Raw genomic sequence first — 17,504 nt, 5'->3', positions numbered from 1 at the left:
TGAATGCTTAAGTTGAATACCCACCACACTCTTTCTCGGTGGTACAGGTGAACAAGAAATATATCACAATGATGAAATATTACATTTATTTCTATTTCGGAGTCAAACCATTGGAAAGGCAAATCCCATTTTATAAACTCCTTAATACATTGTATCAAAAAGGTCCAATTAAATTGAGTCCCTACAGTCAGAACTGCACATTTTATTACAATACATTAATGGCAATTCTGAATGATGCCTCTCACAAGGCATCAAAAGTACATAATCAAAAGTGGCAAGAAAAACAAGAATTAATAACCACTGAATTAAAAACAATTTCTTGATGAACAAATGCAATGTTATTTTGGGAGCAACCAACCAAGTAGATTGGATTAAATATTTACTGGGGCAAACCAATTAACATGTGGAACGTTAATCACAATGAACATTTAGAAACACATGGTTTCTAATTACAAAAGAAAAACAGCCTGTCCTTATTCATTAATTGCTAGTACATCACAAATCTGACTTCTTTATGAAAATGATTCCAAAAGGCGATGGGTGTGTGAATGATTGTCTCTCACCGCTGGCAGCTTAATGAATCAGACTCAGTATGATGTATTCCAATAAAAGTCACCGGGGAGGGACGCGTGGTTGTTGTAAGGGAGTATTCAAAATCTGTTTTTCACCATGGTCCACTTTATCTACAGAGAATAGATTGCGCACCCCTAAATCAACACAACAGGGTTGTTGACATCTATTTAAACATAATTTGAAACTGGTTCTCTCTCTTGAGACTAAAGGACTGACACGATTTTCATGTAGAAGAAACTTGGGGGTTAGCAAGACGCTTCACCAGCAACCCGTCTGTCTCCATTTGTTTTCCTCTTGTTCCTCTAAACTAAACACACACCCTGAAAATGGTTCTCATCAAAGGGGTGTATAGTGTAGCTGAGTCAGTGTAAGCACTTGAGCATTACATTGGAAGATGTACATGGGCCCAAAGCCCATTAAATAACAAACATTTTTTATGAAATGTGTCATGTGAGTTTTTAAAAATGTGTGGTGGATCAAGTGCTGCTACAGACAAAAAGGAATAGTTGGACAGATGCTAGACTGCTTCCTGACTATTGTCAAAGTGCCTTTCAGCAAGGCATTAAATCCATACGCCAGCTCACAGGTGACAAACTCAGGTCCTCAAAGGCCACTATCTCGCATACTTTAAATGTTTTGCTCTTCCAACACACCAAATGATCAGCTCATCAACAAGCTCTGTAAGAGCCTGATATCAGTCCTGATCATTTGAATCAGGCCTGCTGGAGGAGGGAACATGCAGTCTAGTTAGTGGCCCTCAGAGACCGACACCCAGCGCCAGCAGTACGATTTTTAACTTTACTCTGACAATTCTCCCAGCATGCCAGCGGGTATGTGATGTGTTTTTTGGTGTGATATGCAACTACAAATATACAGAAGAGTATAAATTGAATTCCCTCGCAAGGGATTCTAAACTGTTTTATATAATAAATTAAAGAAAGCATTAAAATACACACATGATCAACAGAGCCAGTAGGGAGTTGTCTTTTGAAGTATTATTTGTGTCAGGTTTCAAAAACTCAAGTGCTGACCTAAAACAAGTGTCTCCAATAATTAGCCCGACTGTTTTGCCTTTTGGCAACTTCTAAATGGCAGTAGCTTTTGTAATCAGCAATTGCCCCATCTTCAATAAGGTTGCCTTTTGCCAAGTGCTCGCACAAGTAGTTTATGTAAGTTGAATAGTACAGAAGCTCAGCAATAGCTAAAACAAGCCAGATATTAGCTGCTTCATTCATGATTTGCAGCGATTATAATGGAAAATTGTCTTGTTTAGAAAGTATTTATAAAACTTTAATGAGGAAGCCTTCTTATACCATGGGATTAATTTGGGAGTAAATGGGGTAAAATAATATGCAGCGTTAATAAGCATAAAATTAAGGCATTAAAATGTGTGCTGCTCTTTGCAAAAGGCGAAAAGCAAAACGAGCCAATCAATAAGTGCTTTCTAAGTACATTTTTTGTCATCAAATGGATCATTTCTTTAGAATGGTCCAATCATGGGAGCAGTAAACCCTGATTAAGGAGGGGTTACGAGACAAATCCAAAAAGAGGTTCCATGAAGAGGCCCACGGTCCCCAGGACACACACAGTCACAAACACCCATAGGAAGATTCTGTCAATCACCATGGCGACGTACTTCCAGTCATCTTCCACCTGAGTTAGTGAAGGGGCAAAACGAAATAGCAGAAAAGATTTCAGCAGTGGTATTAAAAATAATTTACAAGCAATGATGGGGTTAAACGTTTTCACTGAAAATGGCCAACTTAATAGACACTGCTCCAATGAAAATCATAGTGTCAATAGAGCTGCTTTAGCACAGTTGTTATGATGAATACCATTTTGCATACTAGAGGTTTGGTCTCCTGTGAGCCATTTATAGCTGCTGCATTTCTAACTGAAAGAGTGAGCAAGGAAAATTATTGAATTCCAAGTAGTGTTTATATAAATAATACAATCGCTCTGTTTTGGGACACACTGTAATCTGCAAATGTTGTGTTCTGAGATCAAGCAGAGCTCTTCAGGGTATGTTTTTGCATTCATACATTATGTATGGGGTTTGTGTGCCATGTATATTTTGCCCATAAAACGCTACGGAATTTTTTTCAAGTGTTCCAACAGTGGAATTACGGCGGCTCAGTGGCGCACTGGCTAGCACGTCAGCCTCACAGTACGGAGGGTGCGGGTTCGATTCCACCTCCGGCCCTCCCTGTGTGGAGTTTGCATGTTCTCCCCGTGTCCGCGTGGGTTTTCTCCGGGTCCTCCGGTTTCCTCCCACATCCCCAAAAACATGCTTGGTAGGCTGATTGAGCGCTCCAAATTGCCCCTAGGTGTGAGTGCGTGTGCGGATGGTTGTTCGTCTCTGTGTGCCCTGCGATTGGCTGGCAACCGGTTCAGGGTGTCCCCCGCCTACTGCCCGATGACAGCTGGGATAGGCTCCAGCAAGCCCGCGACCCCCGTGGGGATACAGCGGTACAGAAAATGGATGGATGGATGGATGTAATTGTGAAATTCTGAAAATTATACTTTCTCGATTGCTTAAGATGACCAAAATAGTAACACAACTGTAAAATGAGAAGGATAAGTCCCCTTGTTAGATTTATCATTAGGACCTGATAGACACCTTCTTTAATTAAAAACATTATAGAGTACAGTAGTTACACCAAACAGGGATGTGAACCCAAAATGAACTTTACCTAGCTCTTCCCCCTAAAATGACATATTTTAACATGAAAAAACTTAATTGTGAACAAATACAAATACACAAAGGCCCTGCACGGAAAATGATGCTAAAATACCCAGATGGCCGCAACAGCGCCAAACACGCTAGACTAGACTTGGGCTGGCATGAAAATGAAGTTATGCCCTGAACCAGTCTACCAAAATAGGGCTCGAAATCTCTATAGACATGACAGATGTGACTTTGTTTGGGCCACCAAGGACAACAACCAACCTCTTTGGCTTTGTTTCGGCTCCTCATGTTCTCAGCGATGTACTTGACGCTCTCGATGGCCTGCTTAATCTCGGGTGACACAACAGAGAAGGCCACCACTGAATTTATGCTCTGTGGACTCATCTGACGTGTCGTTTTTACAGTTGTTGGTGATTCAGGACTTTCCTGCCCGTGCTGGCAAGGCCAAGAGCATTTTTTCCCAGCACAACCTTCCATGGAGGACATGGTGGTGTCCCCAATCTCTAGACAATTTAGGGAACCGCCACCAACCTGCTGGACAGCAAAGATAAAAACAAAGTTTAGTTTCTTGGTAATTATCTAATAATACATTCCAATGAACATACTGTACACTATCTTTCAAAAAGAAACTTCTTTCCAACATTCTGGTTAATGAGGGTTTGTCCTCTGCGTTATTACTGTAAACAGAAATAAATTGTGTACACTAAACCAACAGGAAAATTGATAACAAGCTGGTATTTAATTGCTGTCGTATTTTAAACCACTGTGAGGAGACTGAAGAATAACTTATGTAATAGCCAGCATGCTATCAAATGCTCAGATATAGTGTGCACTTCTGAGAAGAGCAAATGCATACAAAAATTATTGATAGTATAAATACATTAAGAGGTCTTCAATGGTGTGACGCACAAATCACATTTATGACATCATTTGACATCTACCAGAGGTCAGTGTAACAATTTAACAAACGTATGTTTTACATTGATGGGGATGCAGATCTATTTTTCAGTCAAGCTCAGTCAGCTCGATTGCTGCCTGCAAGAAGAAACCTAACTTTGTTCTGAACACACCATCAGAATCAGTGTTTTACAAAAATGTATTAGTTCCTTTTTTCTTCTTCACAGTATCTATTTTACATTCAATATAGACAAATCATTCATGGACTGATGTTGATGTTTTTATTTATAAACTTATTGAAGTATCTTTATATTTCTTCTTTTGGAATCATTTATTACGGTATTTCTCTTATGGACCTGTGAATCTCTGTGTTCTTTGTGGGGACAACTCGGTGTTGTCAAACATCATACACACAAAAAAAAACGTTGGGTCTTTTCCCTAAACCACTCAATGGAGCAGCTGTGGATTTTGAGCAAAATGAATTACTTCTACCCAAAATTGGCAGCAGATTGAGTGAGGGATTAAATTCGGGCCGGCAGAAGAGCTGGTCGTCATTTTCGACAGTTGTTTTGCACTGAAGTTGATGTAAATTTAATGTAATTGTAGACAATGCAGGTGGCGGCCACAGTGGTCAGTGGGTTCAAATCCTGGTCAGGGCAAACCCTAATATCCAGTTGGGTGCAAGACCGCCAATGCCCAGCTGCTGTCGTTTGCAAAACTGGATGAAAATGAGTGGGGTGGATCAGGAAAGGCGTTCGGTACAAAAAACTTTACCAAACACAGCATGCAAGTGGCTTGCTGTGGTGACATCTAAGGGAAAGTCACTTCTTCGTAGAAAACATTGGCAGTTAAATTAGAATTAGTTTTACCCATTGCTATTCTGATAACTTGGTAACTCAATTCATGGTCATGTTAACTCATCGTGGTGAGTAGTTTTTACTTTGTTCAATCAAAATCTTGAGCTGTGCTGGTTCATATGTTCATCCCCTGGAACAAGGAAACTTAATCAATTAAGAGGTGCAAGGTACACTATGGACTGTTTGTTAGTCAATAACATGGCCAATCAAAAAACGACAACCATTCACCCTTACAATGTGCAACTTGAGTCTCGCAAATGAGCTACTATTTTGGAGTGTGGGAGTAAGCAGTGTGTTCAGAGTAGAAAATAAAATTAAACACAGACATGCACCAGTCACTAGAAAAGTGTACTGTCGTTTTCCTTGAATGTAGAACACATCATCTTACGACCTACATTTGGTAGGGCTTTCTCTGTATGACACATTGTGACATCACACTCACGTTTATCCACAAAAGGATGAAGAAATTCTTTCTTGCCTGTGTCAAGTTATTCTTCCTCTTCTTGACTCCACCGCCTCCTCCTCCCCCTCCAGCTCCTCCTGCCTCCCCACTGTTTTCCAACCCTCCAGCCTTGCTGACTTCATCAGTTGGTCTCCGCATCAACATAATCCTCGGCAGCACTTTAAGAAACACTGTCCGCACCCATCCGGGCATGGTGTGCGTCATGGGGGTGCGGTAGTGCACGTTCAAGACGAAAACCGTAATGACAATGCTGAGGGTGACGAAGATCATGGTGAAGAGCAGATACTCTCCAATCAGCGGGATGACCAGAGATGTGGAGGGGATGGTCTCGGTGATCACGAGTAGAAATACAGTGAGGGAGAGCAGGACGGAGATACAGAGCGTGACCTTCTCTCCGCAGTCAGACGGGAGATAGAAAACCAGCACTGTGAGGAAAGAGATGAGGAGGCAGGGGATGATGAGGTTGATGGTGTAGAAGAGTGGCAGTCGACGGATGTAGAAGGAGTAAGTGATGTCCGGGTAGATTTCCTCGCAGCAGTTGTACTTGATGTCGTGCTTGTAGCCTGGAGCATCAATGATCTCCCACTCACCGCTCTCCCAGAAGTCTTTGAGGTTGACCTAAATGATGGAAACAAAGCTGTAGTTTGTTGCACAATCAATGAATATACACAATATAAATATGTAATAATTCATAAACTATTGGGAAATCTGACATTGACTGATGACATTTTGAAAGTACTACATACTACTTTATTTCATTGCATCGACTGTGTTAAATCTTTGATCCTGCAGTCATTATGAACGACGACTATATTTTTAGGTAATGACAAAGGAATCCTTAATTAAACTCTATGACATATTTTGTCATTTGTTACTGTTATTTATAATTAAATATATCAAGTATAGCTGAAACAATTACATCTAATTTTATCTTACAACTTTATTTTTATTTATTTTTTAACACTTCCGGTATATACTGTAGCCTTTCGATTAACATGGATGCCGTGAAAGTAGTTTTAACAGAACTGCAAACTTGGCTTAAAAGATGTTTTGAATTCTTTTTTTTTTGCAAATTAGCTTCTACGTGCTTGAAGATTGATGTCGTTTTTCAATTTTATTTTGAAATTGATTAAACCCTGAAAGTGAAAAATAATAAAATCTAAAATGGATGTGACTTTCAGAATGTTCATTCAGTCAAATTCAACGTATATTTGATAGACAAAAACATTGCTAACGTCACGCTGACAGTTTGTGAATTCAAATCTTAGCTATCTCAAATCAACATCAGATATTTGAAAGCATTCATCACTTAATTATGTGAGTGTCCGCATTATTAAGAAAAGAAAGATTAAATTCTGTAAACGGACAAAACCCAAATATAGACCCTATCACTGACCTTAGATCCAATAAGTACAAGGTCAATCTTGGCTTTGTCATAAGTCCATGAGCCAAACTTCATTGAGCAGTTCTGATAGTCAAATGGGAAGTAGGTGATGTCCATAGGGCAGGAGGATTTGAAAATAGCAGGAGGAATCCAGGTAATGGTACCATCAAACTTCAGCAGTGCCTTGGTTTTGTCCTCTACCAGGAAATCCCCAACAGCACTGTATATGACGTGCATGCGTACACGTATCAACATCAGCGTTGTTATGGCAATGGAAAATGTTACAAGTATATGTGGATTTGAAAAGGACACACAGGTTTAAGGATGACATGTCAAATGTTTAAGGAAATGAGAACAAGGAACACATGTAACGAAAGACAATATATGTTAATGGGAAGAAAGAAAAAACAGAATTAAATAAGTTCATTCTCACCTTTTGGACCAACATTAAAACTCTAATTAGAGAAGAAAATGGGCGACATATTTAAAATAAATCTATCAATAAAAGATAATAATCAATAAAAGAGCAACTCACCCCCCTACCCCCAGACTCTTGCTCCACCCCTCACGAAAATTTGAAAATGATGCTCAAAGCCCCGGCGTTGCCTGGAGGGCCATTGAGTTTGAACGGGGGGAGAGCGTTCGGTGTGGGCTGGCTGCGATTGACAGCAGCAAACTAAACGACGACCTAAGTTCTATACTATGATAGGCTACACTAAATAAACTCAATAAATGCTATTGTAATACATCACTAATGTCAACCCTGCTCGTTACGCAGCAATAGTAGACACCCATTTATACAGTTTATCAGCAAACAAATTGTTGATTAGGGGGGTGAGTGCTCCTTTAAATAAACTTGCACATAATATAACTTTTTTCATGTTTCTATTCCTGTGGCAGATAGGATTAAAAAAATTGTTTGAGTGTCATTTGTGTGTAGCTAATATGAACATCCAACATGACGGTAAAGTAGCACGACATGTAAAATATACAATTTTGTTCTAGAGTGAAGCGAGTCATTCAAATCTCACACAATGCTTGTATTCGTGAGGACAAAAATACATGAAACTGGGCTCACTTGTTGTAGAGAACAATGTCAGGTCTCCAGATCTTATTTGATGGGACTCGGATGAACTCAATTCCATCAAACTCATCGGGCATCCATCGCAGCTTGTAATCATTCCAAATCTGAAAAACAACAATAAGACTCAATGATCAATCTGTTTTTGCTGTCGAAGAGTATGGCTATTCTGGTCCTTGAAGACACCACCCTGCGTTCCAAAACCTTCAATTACGCATATATTTTGGACATTCTTTTGAGGTTTTACGATGTTATTTAGAATATTTACAAACAGAAACAAGTAATTATATGGCAGAGTTTTAATGCGTGCTTGTTGCAGCACAGCCAGGGTTAACGAGAAATGACAGTTACTTAGTTAGGTACTGTACCATCTATCTTTATTGAGGAGCAGGTCATTAAAGAAGGGGTTGTTTCAGTATCTTATCAACAGACAAAAAGGATTCACTTGTTATTCTGTCAACATACCTGCAGGTAAGATTTTGTGAGCCATGGATCCATTAGTCTTGGCCATTTGCATGCCATTCAAGATGAAGTCTTTCATTAGCAAGGCGGATTAATGCCCAGTAACAACCTGAGAGCTGTTTAATTAACCACTTCATGCTACACTGGCTTTTCCATTTATCTGGGATTATGTTGATCTGGAGATGAAATTCCTGGTAGGGTGAGCTGGGTGCCTTATTGTTTCTAAGATGTCACTGATTCCAAACTGACATAAACATAGAAGCGCTTATACAAAATACATCTGTTGCAAGGAGATTGTGCATTAAACAAATTTGACAAGGTAAACAATGAAAATGATCCTTTTAAAGAATGAGTTAAAAACACACTTATAGATAGAAACCCCCAGAGAATCACTACATTGGCATTTATCCACTTTAATTATATTCTTAAAAATAGACAGCTGACACATTACGAACAAAAGTAACCTCTGCAGACAATTGAATGTATTTTAAGCAACAGCCTATGTTTTGTTGAATTGTATCAGCATCAAACAGACATTGCAACTCTAATTTCATGTTTTGATTGGACTTGAGTAGCACTTAAATACACATCTGCCATGAGAGCAAATTTGGCGATTAAATTTGGTTACAAGATTTACGTACCTCTACATGCTAATGCTTACATTGACTGTTGCGTCTATCTAGAATCTCTTAGTTTTCCCAATACAACCTCAATTGCTGTGTTTAGCATTTTGGTGACAAATAAAGATGGCATGATGCAGTGGCATTTCACCCTGATTAGTATGTAGAGCTGCTCTTCACCTTTATTTCTGTGGACAAACCTTGACAGCCCACCTTTAATGTGGTGGTCCACAAGGGAAAATGCTAAAATGATTTCACCCAATAGTGTGAGTGAGTGTGGGTGTGTGTGTACTTACATGCCTGAGCCATAAATTTGTTTCCATGATCTGATTGACCTCATCCTGCAGAAAAGCACAGAAATATGTGACTTTCTATGAAGTAAGCTTGTTAATTTAAAAGGAAAAAGTGGGTCAATGACCCGGTACATTTATTTGGGTTTAAAAAGCTTTGTTTTGCTTCTACAGTGGTGTTTTATTTGACAAATGAATTCATATAAAAGAAATTAGAATCCACAGGGGTCTTTACAGGTTTAATAACATATTAATATTTAAATAAATAGAATGAAGCATTTTACTTTTGCCTTCCACTTTATTATGTGCAGCCAATTACAACACCACTGACCACTGATATTGTGAAAACAATGTCAAGGGAGATTATAATGTGCATAGTTGTAGGTATTTTTTTTTATTATTCACAGGAACAGGTGGCAAATTAGATGAGGACAGTTTACAGTTTACGAAAACTATTTACTCCAGTCAACCTGTTTTGAGCAGGATTCTCAAACATAGCACATACTGATAGCATCTTTGCTTACAGGTCTATTAACTACCCTTTAGTGTAATGTCACCTTGAAGAGATAAAGCGACACATCAGTCAAGTCTGAGAAATGCCTCAGCAGGCAATTTTCTTCCTCTTATCTCAGGCTTTACTTTCAAAGCTGACTAGATCACTTCTCCAAGGAATATTTGGGATTAGACTTGATGCATGCTTTTTATTTGAAGGGCTGTAACATTTGAATCTGTGAAATCACCCCCCACACACACACAAAAAAAAAAACACAATTTGCTACTACTGTACTATTACTACATTTTCAAGCTAATTAGTAACACAGTCCAAGGGAGATGTCTAAGAGAATCCAAGGGAGATGTCTAAGAGAATTAAATGCTTGACCTTGCTAAGAGGTATCAAGTGTCACAAAATGTTGGACATACTCTCCCTTTTATGGAATTGATTATATATATCCAGTGTCTGTGTAAGTTTAGCTTACAACTTTGACCAGCTGTGAGATGGAGACTTCAAACTCCACCGTGACAGGGTCTGAGACGTTCTCCACTGGTCTGATGAACTGGTTGTATCTCCTAAAAAGCTTCCTGAAGAGGCGGTCTTCTGCTTTAGATGCAAGGCAATCTGTGGGTGCAATGAGAAACGAGACAGGCAAGCCAAAAGCAGGTATACTTGGTAAAACTGCATTTTACAATTTGGAAAGAATATTTCAGGGGACGCTAATTAGTAACATAATCACAGGCAGACATCACAAGAACCATTAAATGAAATAAATGTAATTGCCTCCAGACACGTGAAAAGATGTTGTGATTGTAAATGATGTTGATCAACTCCCTGGGGCTCTCGACATCATATGTTCATCATCAGATGTTGCTCAAACAAAAAGGCAAATATGAACTTGGCTTAAAACGTAAATACATCATTTATTTCAAAATCAGTGTACGTAAGTGTGTGTGGTGTGGTGAGGTTGCAGCTGTCTCCCCTCACAATGCTGCTTCTATTATATGGAGACAATATACAGTAAAATGTCAGGGGAAAATTACATTCCATATCTGTGGGCTCCACAATGACCTTTTAGTCTGACCTGAATCACATGACGGCATTACATTTCACAGCCTCCATATATTTCAATTTAGCTCTGAATTAATTTGAAAGCCACCAGTTCACACATGCACCATTGTTGATACCACAGTGAGCTAATCTATGAATAAAGCTCTTTGGTTTTGGAAAACCAAGGTGACAATATATCTTTTCACAGTCTGACAATTTGCCAGCCGTGGATCACTACACAATTTGTAATTTACCGTCATAATTGCACCTATCCTTATCTACAGTATAGTGCATACTGTTCACTGTTTTGGTTGCGCATGGAGATAGACAATTTGTAAACAATTGAGGCATGACCTTTTAAGATGATATGGAAAAACTAATGAATGATAATGAGGGCAGGTTCAAGATGATTAACACTAGCAGTGATTTGAACTGTAACATTGGAAATATTACAATGAATATTGGGACAAGGAATTAAACAAACTCTTCAGTTTTCTTTCATCTGTATCAAATCGTAAGCTAAAATAATAATAACCGCAACAATAATACAAGTACAACTACACTACCACTGATTATAATAATAATTATTATTATTATTATTATTATTATTATTATTATTATTATTATTATTATTATTTCAGATGCTCCCATTAGGGGTTGCCACAACAGATCAATCGTTTATTATTAAGCAAAATGTTATGATATGGGCACTATAAAACATTTTACTGCTGTTTTGAAATGCAGTGTGCAGTCAAATAAGTTACCACCGCAATGAGGGCCTAGCTTCAAATTTGGTTCTTTAGATGATGAGGACAAACATCTCACCTCAAATATAAAACAAGTACGAAACGAACAACGAAACAAGTAGAAACTTTCCCCACACACTTTGTTGTCTTTAAACAAATGAGTCATAGAAGCGATCAAATCTGTTGTTTGTGTAATACCCCCACTCTTCCTCCTACAACCCCTATGCTCATGAAACCACACCAAAAAAATCACTGTATTTGCCTTCCTATTAATAACTAAATCAATATCCTGTATACATCAGCAAGGTGGCACCAAAGGATGAAGAATGAGAGGCGGCAAAGTAAGAATGCAAGAAATAAAGAACTGAAGAAAGTAAGACTTGAAAACATATGAACAGGTGTGAAATGGAGATCTACTATTTAAGAAAACACAACAGTCAGACTCTCAAAATGACGATGGTATCTAAAGCATGTTGTTGACCATAGTCTGTTGCAATGATATAAATGCTACCAATCCATCTCAATGCTCAGTTTGGGTTGATATTAAACTCAAGCTTTTTAAATTTACGATACAAAAACTGTGTGAGAATACCCCTTTTTCCCCATGGGACTACATTTGCTCCCCATCCCCTGCAATATTATCTGGTACATCCCAAAATGCCAGCAGGGCTTACATTGGATTTAGCTGAAAGCATCTGTGATGACCTGGATGCGTATTGAACAAACATGCATGGCATACAATCTGATATTTTTTTGTCTATCGTGTGAAACACGATCACGAAAGAAAATAAGGAAGATTATGTTAAAATACTGCATTTCAAAGGCTGTTCATTTCATGTCCTAAAATGCTCAATATGAATTATTCAACATAATGTGCCGAAGCTGTCAAAATTTGGAGCACAAGTTTCTTGAAGTGTAGATCTCATGAGGGATATTTAACGCAGCCAAGCATTACGGATTGGAGGTCAACTTGGATCGTGAGAAGAAAAATGGCTCTGGATGGGTGTCATTCAGGAAGATAACAAGGAGGGAATAGGAGGAAAAGGAAGCCAAGGAGGAGAGACATGCACCGATGAAGGAGATGAGTCCTTGCTGTGTGAGAACCTTTTAGGCTTCACTCACTCTTTGAGTGTACAGCGGCTTTTAACTGAGAAAGTTGAGTTATGCATCGGATGTGTCAACTTTAAGTGTCTTGAACATGAGTAATAACTTCTTGGTGGGATAGAACAAGATGGTGTCGAACAAGGCTATAAAGTAAACGAATGTATTAAGACTTGCTGAATAAAAGTTCAAGACATTCATAGATGACAAATTACATGTTGGTGTTCACTCATCTCTTACAAATTGATTTTTTTTATCCTTGCTGCAAGTGAAAAATAAATTGCTCAAATTTCCCATGATGAACACTTGTGCCAAATTTGGGTTTGTTTAAGGATGTAACATAATCATTCAAATTTGGGTTTGTTTAAGGATGTAACATAATCATTCAAACTTTGCAGTTTAAATTTTCCCTCTATTGTGAAAATGATTTGCACAATAAATAAGAGCTAGGTAAATGTTATATTGTTCTTTCTGAGACGTTAGGGGGTGTCTTTGATATAAATATGTTGAAATTGATATAATGGCCTACTATCCAGGTTAAACAATAAAATGGGATGGTAATGACAGCTGTTTATGAGGTATTTTCAACACATTTGTCTGTGAGTCACTTGATACTTAGCCATGCCCCTTCTGTTCTGTGTTCTGCTCTATAAATGTTCTGGTGATATAATCCTTGTTAGCGCACAGCTACATACACATGAACACACACACACACACCGTACCATTGTTGTATTGCACACTTCACTGACTGGCTTGTCAGTCATGCATTTAAATACTGTACATAACAAAACCTTGTCTGCAATTATTACAACTAAAGTGGACTTGAAATGACACATTTGAAGAGCCACACTTGGGAACTTTTGTGTCATTTGTAAATATTACATTTCAAATCAAAGCTATATTATCCTATAAGCTTCCATTTTATGAGAATGTCCCAAGATGGTGTCCTGACAAAGTAAATTCCCACTTAGTGAATGTGACTGTGTTTCTGTGCTAAACAAACAGAGGGGTGCATTGTCCTCCATCTCTGAGTTTCTGTACATATTTCAGCAAGTCAGTTTGAGTTAGCCAAACACCGTCGAGAACGGACTTACCAGTACCACATCACACACAAGTGCCGCACACCTGACCTGCAGCCAAATAAAGAAAAATAAAACAGTTCTATACCTTTTGGTCCCACAGAGTGCCGCACACCTGACATGCAGCCAAATAAAGAAAAACTAAAACTGAGTTGGATACTTTTTGGTCCCACAGAGCGCGATGACGTGTCCTTTATTATTTTTTATATCTCAGATCACCACGCTGTGCTCATGTGTGTGTATTTGGTGTTTTTATTTTATTTTTTCATTCCCTTCCTATGCCAGCCAGTGCCATGCTGAAACTCACGCAACACATGATGGCGTTCTTTATATTGGTTTCACTGTTGGCATGCACTCAATATAATGTTACACTCATGTAAACTTTTGGTTATTCTTGGTTTGAGGGTAATGTCTAGAGAGGGACGTTGTCTAGTCTTTTGTCAACGATGCTTTTTGCTGGAGTTAGTTCATTGGCATATTATTGGTGTCAGGCCGAAACATTGTACCTCCAAATTAGTCACTTTTCAGGAGACCCCCAAAACGACATGTTTGTTCAACCAATAACATTCATAAGCAAAAAGACTGAAGGATTTTTAACACTTTCGATAGGTTAGTAATTTGTTAAAATAACAACCACACAGGTCGACTGACCAAAATAGTGATTTTTGAAAAAACAAATTGTGACTTTGAGGTTTCAGCCCGACGCCAGTGATATGTTAATGGCTATTATGAATATTTGAATATATTTAAAGAGGGATGAAAAGAACCAGTGACTGGAAGAACGGCATGAAGAATGGAGCCCACACTACCTGCACCAAAGTCAGTCATGGATTTTTTCAATCCTAAAATTAAATTGTAAAATACATTATTTATTAAAATGACTGCTGTAATATGGTGTTGATGGAGAACAAAATAAACACACATTTAATCCCACAAGGTCTACACTAAATAAAGAATTAGGCGCAGAGGCTGATAAACCATGAAAGGTCCATGGTAATGCTACCACATAATTACCCTCTCTATGTTCAGCTGAATATTTCCATGTCAGTTGCAGGCTGTCAGTGAAAGACAGACAAAGCAGCTAAAACATTCCCTTATCAATTCTCAGTTCGTCTTATTTTTTCCTCGGTTCACTTCTCCAATTCAGCCACAAGAGACTGCTGTTTTTCAAAACCTATTATTTATTTAGGCATGGCTACAATAATGGGTCAATCAATGACGAATGAGATCTGATGTTGAAGCAACAGAGGAAATAAAAATAGTGCCCTATGGGCCTCAACTACCAAAGGTGCTGTTGAAGGAGTCAGAACATCCAGTTACGATGATTTTCAAAACCACAAATAATTCTATAATCAATTTTCAAACGTGCTTGTCGTCTTTAGGGAGCCTCTGCCAGCTTACGTTGGATGAAAGGTGAATGTTGGAGGAAGTGTCTGGACAAAAACTTACACAAGCATGTTGAGAACATACAAGACAAGAAACCCACTCGATTGTGAGATAGATGGACTAACAACAACTCCATGCGTGCTTTCTCAAGTACCATCAGAACATGAATTCCAAAATAAGACGAGAAGGTCATATTGGAACACCCCCACCCACCCTCCTTCATTAGCTGCAAAGATGGAATTACAAACATTTGCATTCATCAGAATTCATTTTCCTTCTGTGCATTTCATTTTGATGGCCTAGTTAATACCAAATACTCCAGAAAAGAATAACAATAATAATAATAATAATAATAATAATAATAATAATTTCTAAACAATAAATAATACATAAATAATACATAAATAATACATAAATAATAAAAATAATAACAAAATAGTGCAACTCCTACTCATGTACTGTATGCAGTATACCGTACTTTAGTGCAAGCTTCTTTCTGACTTCTCGCGACTTCAAAAAAAGTCATGCCATGCAGTCATTTCTAACTCTGTAGGTGTTTAATTTAGCGGAACAAGTGGCAAATCATGCTTACCTTGGGTCACCAAACCTCCAAGAAGAAGAACCCAAGTCCATTTTACAACTGGATGCATCTTTCATTTGTTTATTTTATGCTGCGTCCTGCAGCTTTCTGATTTCTGACTGTGCTCGTGTCTCTCGTCCAGGAGCGTCGTTGTGGATTTGCCAGGTCGTTCCTTACTGATCCAAACTTGACTGAGTCCTTCGCTCCTCCTCTTCCTCCTCCTCCTCCTTCTCCTCCTCCTCCTCCTCCTCCTCCTGCTCCTCTCCAGGTCCGCTGCATCCCTAATCTGGCCCCCTCCCCTCCCTTCATGTGTTGGTGGGAGTCACAGGAGGGACTGATCACAATTTGTGCGTTGGGAATCATTGTAAAGACATTGCTTATAATTTCAAATTAACAGTTGATCTCCAGCCTCAAATGTACATATCTCTACTTAGGCCCACTTTGAAAACATCGTAAAACGATTTGGCTTCTCATGGCTGACTGAAAAGAGCAAGAAATGAGCAGTTCCCCTGAAGCTAAAGTGCAATTTCTGTCAAATTGTTTATAAGTCATGTATCATTCATCACATCCAATTTAACTATATTTGGGAGTCTTGACTACATCCGGCTATTATGAGTCGGTAGTTAATATAATAATTTTGCTTAAAATGTGTATCTTCTAACAATCACATTCAGCAAAGACAGTTTTGCGTGGGCTGCTGCAATCAGAACGAAGTTACGGTTAACACCTTGCTGTCAAGTTTTCATGTTGTATCCCAGGTGACTGTTTGATTCCCCCCTCCGATCAAGCTGATTAAATTTAATTTTGGCTTGCCACTTTCCACGCTTGGTTTGACGTCATCAAGGTAATCAGGCACTCTCAGTCAGGCTGAACTGTTTCCACTGGCTCGTTAGAAAACAAATAACAGCAAGAACTCTGCTGGATTTGTTTACACTCACAAATGAATGTTTCAACTACTGTCTCTTTATTTCTTAATTAAGTCCTTGCTATGGCTGTTTTCACAAATCATCATATAATGAGGCTTCCAAAACAAAATGATGATACATACTTGAGTCCTACATTAATACAATCGCGTGTGTGGGGATTTAAAAAAATCACACAGTATTTTGTAATTAAGTAAAAATACACTGCAATTCCCAGACCCCGTTCGACCTTCCTTCTTCTGCACGGTCAGTAATAACAAAATCAATACCTTTAAAATAATTTAATCGTGAATGCTCACGTTTCAAATTAATTGGCACTGTCTCTAAAATTATTAGTTTTTTGTGAGGTTTATTAACGATTCTGAAATCCCATGTTTTGGCATGTATTGCCAGCGGTAGGAGATGTCTATGCCCTGGGAGTGTCTTATTTTTATTTTATGTCATTAATGTTTTAGTTTTTATATTGTTAATTTTTGTTAACTACAAGAATCAAGTCATTCATACGTAGTGTCAAAGAATACAACATTTTACTTTTGTAACCTTGGTCAAATTCATTTAAAAAAATGTATATAAAGCAATCACACCTTTAAAACAGTTACATTCATCAAACATAAAATTTAAGTTGAGTTGGTTTGTCAGGTCAAACTAGTTGATATGGGACATGGTGTAGAAATAATATCCATGATATTTACTACATACAGGTTTTTGCTTCTTATAAACTTTTTATACAAGTCACAACATACGCATTTTAATGCAATACAAAAAGAAAAACTCAGAGAGGATTGTCAGAATGTAGACCGAAAATGGAGAGGTTGTGGCAGGTGAATTTA

General features: G+C 38.2%; 1 protein-coding gene across 1 annotated transcript; it reads right to left on the bottom strand.

Moving 5' to 3' along the window:
- Positions 1–69: 69 nt before the first annotated feature.
- chrna6 (cholinergic receptor, nicotinic, alpha 6) lies at positions 70–15,937 on the bottom strand. Its single transcript, XM_037245954.1, has 8 exons — positions 15,764–15,937; positions 10,294–10,433; positions 9,323–9,367; positions 7,942–8,051; positions 6,876–7,083; positions 5,495–6,097; positions 3,524–3,796; positions 70–2,226 (listed from the first exon to the last, which is right to left on the bottom strand). The coding sequence occupies exons 1-8, from the start codon at positions 15,819–15,821 to the stop codon at positions 2,101–2,103; spliced, it is 1,563 nt and encodes a 520-aa protein (XP_037101849.1). The 5' UTR covers positions 15,822–15,937; the 3' UTR covers positions 70–2,100.
- Positions 15,938–17,504: the final 1,567 nt, after the last annotated feature.

This window comes from Syngnathus acus, chromosome 1 (genome assembly GCF_901709675.1).
Source record: "Syngnathus acus chromosome 1, fSynAcu1.2, whole genome shotgun sequence".
NCBI lineage: Eukaryota > Metazoa > Chordata > Actinopteri > Syngnathiformes > Syngnathidae > Syngnathus > Syngnathus acus.
Note: the sequence above shows the minus strand (reverse complement) of the source record. Positions and strands in the feature narration are given on the sequence as shown.

Coding starts and splice junctions, on each gene's coding strand:
- chrna6 (XM_037245954.1), bottom strand. CDS start 15,821: ATGCATCCAGTTGTAAAATGGACTTGGGTTCTTCTTCTTGGAGGTTTG. Junction 8,052..9,322: donor CAAATTTATGGCTCAGGCAT/GTAAGTACACAC, acceptor GTTGTTTTTCAG/ATTTGGAATGATTACAAGCT. Junction 3,797..5,494: donor GGAAGAATAACTTGACACAG/GCAAGAAAGAAT, acceptor TTTGCTGTCCAG/CAGGTTGGTGGCGGTTCCCT.